Source organism: Malus domestica, chromosome 04 (assembly GCF_042453785.1).
Source record: "Malus domestica chromosome 04, GDT2T_hap1".
Classification (NCBI taxonomy): Eukaryota; Viridiplantae; Streptophyta; class Magnoliopsida; order Rosales; family Rosaceae; genus Malus; species Malus domestica.
In genome coordinates, this window is record NC_091664.1 from 11973782 (window position 1) to 11982946 (window position 9165).

General features: G+C 36.1%; 1 protein-coding gene across 1 annotated transcript; it reads left to right on the top strand.

The window, feature by feature from the left end:
- Window positions 1-220: 220 nt before the first annotated feature.
- On the top strand, window positions 221-1624 carry LOC108174075 (uncharacterized). Its single transcript, XM_017334389.1, has 2 exons — window positions 221-504; window positions 736-1624. The coding sequence occupies exons 1-2, from the start codon at window positions 221-223 to the stop codon at window positions 1622-1624; spliced, it is 1173 nt and encodes a 390-aa protein (XP_017189878.1).
- Window positions 1625-9165: the final 7541 nt, after the last annotated feature.

A 9165-nucleotide genomic window follows, 5' to 3' on the forward strand; every position in this document is an offset into this window, starting at 1 on the left:
TTCAATAGTTATGCTCTGTGTGTGTTCTTCCTCCGAATTCATCTTCTAAATCTTTTCGAATATCTATCTCAAATACTGTTAGACTTATTGTGTAGTTATGTTGCTTTATTCTAACATGGCCTCAGAGCCAGGTTGGATCTAAAATTCTGGGCGTTGTTTCTACGAGTGGGTGAGCTCGGATTCACAAAAAAAGCTTACTGCAGTGATTCGAGTGTCTAACATGGCTGGATCTGGAGGAGGAGAACTCCGAGCGCCAATCTTCAATGGCGAGAATTTTGATTTCTGGCAAATCAAAATGAAGACCATCTTTCGCTCGTACGAACTGTGGAATATGGTTGAGAGTGGGTACAGAGCTCCGGTGAAGAAGGAGGAACTCACAGAGGCAGAGAGGAAGCTGCTGCGAGAGAATGTGGTTAAGGATGCTAGAGCACTGGGTATTATTCAAGGTGCCGTTTCAGATCAAATTTTTCTGAGGATTGTAACTCAGGAAAGTGTGAAGGCTGCGTGAGACATCCTGAAACAAGAGTTTGTTGGTGATAAGCAAGTAAGATTTGTGAAACTTTAAGGTTTTATGCAAGATTTTGAATATACTTGCATGAATGATAGTGAATCTCTTTCTGTGTATATTGCTAAATTGTTTGATCTGATTAATTAAATGAAGAGCTATGGTGAAGATCTGAGTAATCAAAGAATTGTTTAGAAATTGTTAATTAGTTTACCTAAGTCCTATGATAGTATTGCAGCTGTGATAGAGAATACTAAGGATTTAGACACCATAGATGCACAGGATGTTGTAGCTATTTTGAAGGGGTATGAACAAAGGTTGGATAGACATGAAGAGAGTAGTATGGAGAAAGCATTTGCTAGTTTGAAATTTCCCCGAAGTTTAATAAGTTCAATGGCCAGCCAAACAGTAACAAAATACCACAAGAATTTTAAGCCAAAAGAGAAACAATGGAGTAAAAAGGGTGATTGGAGTAATAAGGTTGGATTCACTGTGAAGAATGAGGCAAACAATACTGGGGATAAGTGTAAATTCTGTGATAGACTTCACTATGGAGAGTGTTGGGTTAAAAACAAGGTCAAGTGTCACAAGTGCAACAAAATTGGGCATATTGCAAGGTACTGTAATGCGAACAAGACTGTGCAACAGGTGAACTTTGCTAATCAGGTTGATGAAACTGGAAATCTATTTTATACAAATCATTCTGGAGAAGTGAAGAAGATAAGTGATAAATGGTACATAGATAGTGGTTGTAGTAACCATATGACATCCAGAAAAGACTTACTTGTTGATATTGACAAAGGAGTGAAAGCCAAGGTCCAAGTTGGCACTGGAGTCTTGGTTGAAGTTGAAGGGAAGGGAACACTGATCATTGAAACAATAAAGGGTCGAAGATATATAAAGGAAGTTATGCTTGTACCTGGTCTTGCAGAAAATTTGCTAAGTGTGGGACAGATGACTGAGCACGGTTACTTTCTTTTATTTGGAGATTATAAAGTGGATGTGTTCAATGATAAATCTTTACAGAACTTGGTGGTCAGTGTGAAGCAGAAAGGAAATAGATGTTTTCCTTTAATTCTTAACACAAACAAGGAGCTTGCATTGAGGACAAATGTGTAGGAGTGTGTTAGGATATGGCACAAGAGGTTTGGTCATCTTAATTTCAACAGTCTCAAATTATTACAAAGTCAAGGGATGGCTTTGGGACTGCCTGAAATCCAAGACAATGAAACTGTGTGTCAAAGTTGTGCACTGGGGAAGAATCACAAGGAACCATTTCCCAAAGAATCAATGTGGAGAGCAAAGGAACCACTTGAATTAATACACTCAGATGTGTGTGGTCCCATGCAAACATCAAGTCTAAGTGTAAATCGATACTTTATTACCTTCATAGATGATTATTCAAGAATGTGTTGGGTATATTTCTTGAGAAACAAATCAGAGGCCTTCTATGTGTTTAAGAAATTTAAAGCCATGGTTGAGCTTCAAAGTGGATACCATGTAAAGAAACTGAGAACAGATAAAGGAGGAGAGTTCAACTCAAATGATTTTGGAAAGTTTTGTGAAGATTTGGGGATAGAAAGACAGCTCACAATTGCATACTCTCCACAGCAAAATGGAGTAGCAGAAAGGAAAAACAGGATAATTGTGGAGATGGCAAAATGCATGATTCATGAGAAAGAACTTCCATACAATCTCTGGTGTGAAGCAGTAAACACATCTGTGTATCTGCTAAACAGAAGTCCTACAAAGGCAGTGAAGAACACTACACCTTTTGAGAAATTCAGTGGAAGAAAACCTGGGGTTAAACACTTGAAAGTGTTTGGTTCAGTATGTTATTCTCTTATTCCAGGGAATCTAAGGCACAAATTGGAAAAAACAAGTGTCATGGGTGTTTTTATTGGATATGGTACTTGTGAAAAGGGGTATAGGGTACTGAATCCTTTAACTCAAAAGGTCTTGTTATCCAGAGATGTAATTTTTGATGAGAATGGTAGATGGGACTGGGAGAAACACAAAGTCAAGGAAGTTTGTATTCCTTTATCTGCAGTTGAATCTTCAGATTTTGATAAAATTGATGAGATGTCTGGATCTCATGAACAAGGAGGATTTGATGGGTCTCAAATTCAAGCTGGAAGTTCTCCAGTCATTGTCTTTGGTGAATCAAGTAGTTCACTAGTCTCACTTCAGTATGATAATACTCCACTGAGGTATAGGAATCTGAGTGAGATCTATGAGAGATGCCATCTATGCATTGTTGAACCTGAGTTCTTTGATGAAGCTGCACCGGATGAAGCATGGAAAAAGGCAATGAAGGATGAAATGAATATGATTGAGAAAAATCAGACATGGGAGTTGGTGAGAAGACCTTCAAATAAGCTTGTGATTGGGGTAAAATGGGTGTATAAAACAAAGCTGAATTTGGATGGGACAGTTCAAAAGAACAAGGCTAGACTTGTTGCAAAAGGCTATGCACAAAAGCCCGGAATTGATTTTAATGAGACTTTTGCACCTGTTGCAAGATTAGACACAGTTAGAACTCTAATTGCACTGGCAGCAAAGAATAATGGAAGTTATTTCAACTAGATGTGAAATCAATTTTTTTTTAATGGTGTATTAGAAGATGAGGTATATGTTGAACAGCCAGATGGGTTTGTGGTGCAAGGAGAGGAAGAAAAGGTTTACAGACTACATAAAGCTTTGTATGGTCTAAAACAGGCACCTAGGGCCTGGTATGGTGAAATAGACTCATACCTTATGCTTTGTGGGTTTAAGAAAAGCATCAGTGAGGCAACTTTGTACACTAAGTGCAAGGGAGACACAGAATTGATCATAGTATCCATTTATGTTGATGATATTATATATACTGGAAATTGTCAAGAGTTAATGAATGTTTTCAAAACTGAGATGATGCATAAGTATGAGATGACAGATCTTGGTCTTTTACACCATTTTCTTGGTATGGGAGTGATACAAACTGAGGAGTGTATTTTCATTCATCAGAGAAACTATGCTTTATCTCTACCGAAGAAATTTGGACTCCAGAATTGCAAATCTGTGAGTACTCCTTTGGTTCCAAGTGATAAACTGAGAAAAGAAGATGGAAGTGGAGCTGCAGATGAAGCTCAATATAGACAGACTGTAGGTAGTTTGTTGTATCTCACAGCAACTAGACCTGATATAATGTATGCTGCCTGTCTATTATCTCGGTTTATGCATTGCCCCACTAACAAGCACTATGGAACAACAAAGAAAGTATTGAGATATGTTCAAGGAACTCTTGATTTTGGTTTGGAATACAAGAAAGGTGAAGGAACACTCTTAATGGGATACTGTGATAGTGATTGGAGTGGCTCAGAGGATGATATGAAAAGTACATCCGGGTATGCTTTTACTTTTGGAAATGGGATTTTCTCTTGGTCTTTAGTCAAGCAACAATGTGTTGCATTATCCACAGCCGAAGCAGAGTATATCAGTGCTTCTGAAGCAACAACACAGGCTACTTGATTGAGATTTGTTCTAGAGGATTTTGGTGAAATGCAAACAGTTGCAACACCAATGAATTGTGACAATACATCAGCCATAACGATCACTAAGAATCCCATCTTTCATCAGAAGACCAAGCATATAAATAGAAGATATCACTTCATAAAGGAAGCATTGCAGCAAGGAGTAATTGATTTGATTCACTGTCCTACGAAGGAGCAAATAGCAGATATCTTTACAAAAGCATTAACAAGAGAGTAGTTCACTTACTTGAGAGATCTTCTCGGAGTGAAATCAGTTCACAACTTAAAGGGGAGTGTTAGTATGTAAGTTGTTGAGCTGATTATAAAACATTACAAGGTTGTTATGTGTGTTATGTCTCAGCTCATAGGCTGAGCTATTGTGTAAAAATGTGATGTGTTGATTAAGTCTCATAGGGCTTATCAATTGACAAGTGTCTTGATCTTAAGATAGGTTGTAATGGTTGGTTGAGATTGAATTGAGGTTATGTCTCTCTCTCTCTCTCTCTCTCATCTCCATCAGTTAAGTGTCTCTTCGAGCTCATATGCTCTGTATGGAATACAATGATAGAAGTTCAATAGTTATGTTGTGTGCGTGTTCTTCCTCCGAATTCATCTTCTAAATCTTTTCGAATATCTCTCTCAAATACTGTTAGACTTATTGTGTAGTTGTGTTGCTTTATTCTAACACTCTCTCTACAAATGTTTGCAGTTTCGATGATCTCCTAGGCTTTGATCGAAGCACTTCTATTGCATTCCCTTAGAAGGAAAACAAAGATAAACTGCCGTCTCAGATCGACGAACTCGAGTTTTTAAACCAACGAGAAAGAGGTAGAAGGAAGAGAGAGGAATGTGTTTTGCACATCTTGTTTTTGAAAAGAACGAAAGAGAGAGGTACTAGGGATTTGGAATGGGAGAAAAGAAAGCCAACTATGCAAGTATTGGCTTTTGTAACTTATTAGGTTGATGTGGACTTGATATCAACCTTTGGATTCATCGAATGGCCAGCCATTATGAAAGCCAAAAAATAGATCGTCTTCCTCGCGAAGTTTAAACGCCATTGCCGTCGCCGTGGTCAGCCTGTGAGGTTCTCATGCGTGCATGCTTCAAGCATGAACAGAGAAACACATCCAGAGAAGAAGGGCAAAGTAATTTTATCATCAATTCTTTCTAAATATAAAAACGAGAAGAAAACGATTGATGATTCGATTTCGATTATATAATTATAAATATAGAAAATTTGCTTATGTGTTTAAATTAAGACAGGAAACCGTTCGCTTGGAAGTTGGAGGAATTCAACTTGTATAAGAAATGTAATTAATTATTTTAATACGTTCTTGTAGGGTATGTTGTCTTTCGTCACGTATATAATTTAATCTACAGCCATGTTGCTCTTGCATGCACGCTATGTGGCTACTACTACTAGTAGTAGAGAAATATATTTTCAGTAGGTGTTCGTGCATACGTGTTTTGCAAGAAATGAAGATTGGTTTCTACAATTTAAATGCTTTGATTAAATGTGAGCCCTTGGATCATAGTCCAAATGTGCATTTCAAATTCATTTAATTAAGTGATTAATTTTTCATCATGTAACTATCTCATAGGATAGATGAATGAATGGTTAGATTTTCTTTGATGTAAGAGAGAGAAACTCTCATTCTCTTTCCTATCTATTTGTAACGGTACGTAACATGCTCATCACACTTAGTGTGTGAACTGTGAATGGAATCCAAAAATTGTTAGCACCTTCCTTCTCTTCTGCCATTTTCGAGCAACCTGCAAATCTTCAGGAGTCATTCACACTGCCTCCATTGATAAACACTCAAGCTAAATATACTCTAACATGGCCTCAAAGCCAAATTCCTTCATAATCTGGGCGTGAATCTGTGAATCAAGGTAGCGGAGATACGCGAGGTGAATCAAGCTCTATTACAAAGAAATTTGAAGCTTCTGAAATTTCACTACTACAAAATTATCTATAACTGGCGGTTCAAAAACTGACAAAAAACGTATATTACTGTCGGATTTTAAGCAAAATCCGACAGAAAATGGATGCAGTGGCGGATATAATAAGCGACAGAATTGCCAGCGTCAGGAAATGAATTTTCCGACAGAAAATACTCTAAACCGACAAAACTGGTGTCGGATAAAACCGACAGAGAATATATTAATAATAAATAAATAAGAGCATTTCTGTAGGCTAAAACCGACAGAAAATACTAAAACCGCCAGAACTTCTGTCGAATATAACCGACAGAGAATTTATTAATAAGATTAAATAAAAACATTATGTCGGAGAAATCAACAGAAAATATATTAATAATAAAAAAAATATAAACCACTTTCTGCATCACAAGAACCCTTCGAAGAACATTGGAGAGGGAGAGAGACGACAGATTCAGAACAGCCCATATTCCAAAAGCCATGGATTTCTTCTACAGCTAGACAACCCTGTTTCAAAAGCCATCTACCAATAAGTGAAACTTCACACTCGAACTTTTTTTTTTTCCGCCATTTGTGTAATAATTTCGAGCTTCATTTTCCATATCAACACAGAGTTTTGCATTCAATTCATAGCTAGAGAGAGAAAGACAGAAATTGCTCAACAAATTTGTAAGATTATTAGAACCGAAATTCCCAAATCAGCAGCACTCACAAGTCTCGTAGCAGCAACAACAGCAGATCTAGAACCTGCTCAACAAATTTGTAAGAAATGGCCCTGCAAAACACAAATTCCCAAATTAGATACCTCACAACCGAAACCAAAGATTCCGACTTTACAAAAATTGCTCAACAAATTTGCAAGATTATTAGAACAAAACCCAGATGATTCATCTCGAGATATGGAATGCACAAGATTGAGCTCGAGTTTGGGGAATGAGGCCTTATACCTTTTCTTGCAGATCTAGAACCTCGATTTTTCTGCTTGTATTAGGCGGATTTGAAATCCTGCAGTCGCTCTATTCGTGTTCTTGACCATTCCGCTGATTGTTGAACCTACATTGAAAGCACACATGCACGAGGGTTTCGTCTATTTTCTAATAAAAAATGAAACTGGAAACAGAGATGTCTAAGAAAAGGAGGTTGTTTACCTTTGTGCATGTGTATCGGTTTAGATCCGTTTGTGGGTTGCTTGACTCTCTGATCTCTGAGCATATTTATGCTCAAACGCGGCGCAGACGATATTGTGGGCTTGCATCGGTGATGGTTGAGCTGGGTTTTGGATTTAAGAACCGCAGGTACAAAGAGTACTTTCTCTCGGTTTCAAGACATGTTCAACGAAGCGAGAGGCTGAGATTTGCAAAAATGAGGGTGTGGTTTGTTTTGGTTTTGGGTTGCAAGCTGAGAAGATTAGAGATGATGGATGACATATGAGGCTGAAGATTATAGAGAGAAATGAAGAGAGAGGAAGAGAGCTCTCATGGCTTTCGGCTCGAGGCTAGAGAGAAAAGGGGATAAGAGCTCAACGGCAGAAATGGGAAATGAAGGAAGGGGGAAGGGAGAAAGGCATTTATTTTGGAATCTTTTCATTATTGTCGGTTAAAACCGACAGAAACATTTTTTTAAATTAAAACCGACAGAAACATTACAAAATGGCGGCAAAAATCCCACCAAAATTTTGTCCCAAAATTTTAAATTCCCTTCCAAAATTTTAAATTATGTATTTAAATTAAATACGTTTTAAAAAATTAAATAAATAATTGTTTGGTTTAATAGATAATAACCCATGTAAAATATGCGATAAGGAAACAAAAAGATAATTGTACAATGAAAATGTCATTACACAAACTAAATATTGTCCAATCAAAAAGATAATTGTACAATGAAAATGTCATCACACAAACTAAATTGTTTGTTTAATGGAAGTATAATATTAACTCTAAGTGTTTGTTTAATCTACCGTTTTGACGCGACATGCATTGTACGAAACTTTTTTCAACGATCCAACCGTCAAACTTATTTGTACACACTTTGAGATTGCATACGTAAAAAATCGTAAAAATCAAACATTCATAGATTACGTAACGAAACCAAAGTTTTCGACGGTTATGAACGAAAAATCACAATTTAATGGTTATTTTAGCTTCGATTTTAATGATTTTTTACAGCTACACTCCTCGACCTTGTAAGAATGCAATGAATAAATTTGATCTTCAATTTAAAATATTTACACTATTGGATACCACAAAATCTTATTTTGTACTTAATGGAAGTATAACATTAATAAGTGTTTATTTAATATACCGTTTTGACGCGATACACATTCTACAAAACATTTTTCAATGATCTAACCGTCAAACTTGTTTGTACACACTTTGAGATCGCATACGTAAAAAATCACAAAAAGCAAACATTTAGATATTAGGTAACAGAACAAAAGTTTTCGACGGTTATAAACGAAACATCACAATTTAACGGTTATTTTAGCTCCGATTTTGATGATTTTTTATAGCTACACTCCTCGACCCTATAAGAATGCAATGAATAAATTTGATCTTCAATTTAAAATATTTACACTAGTGGATACCACAAAATCTTATTTTATACTTAATGGAAGTATAACATTAACTCTTAAGTGTTTATTTAATTTACCGTTTTGACGCGATACACATTCTACAAAACTTTTTTCAATGATCTAACCATCAAACTTGTTTGTACACGCTCCGAGATCGCATACCTAAAAAATGACAAAAAACAAACATTCAGAGATTAGGTAACAGAACAAAAGTTTTCGACGGTTATAAACAAAAAATCACAATTTAACGGTTATTTTAGCTCCGATTTTGATGATTTTTTACAGCTACATTCCTCAACCCTATAAGAATGCATTGAACGAATTCGATCTTCAATTTAAAATATTTACACTAGTGGATAATTTTTTATACTTAATGAAAGTATAACATTAACTCTTAAGTGTTTGTTAAATCTATCAATTTGATAGGATATGCATTCTACGAAACTAGTTTCAACGATCCAATTGTCAAATATGTTTGTATATACTCCGAGACAGCATGTGTAAAAAATCACAAAAAAAAAACATTCAGATATTAGGTAACGGGACCGTGAGTGAAAAAGAAAATATTACAAAAAAGTGCTTTTGGGTTTTTGATGTTATATAACTCGTTTGATATTTAGATGAATATTGTATGGATT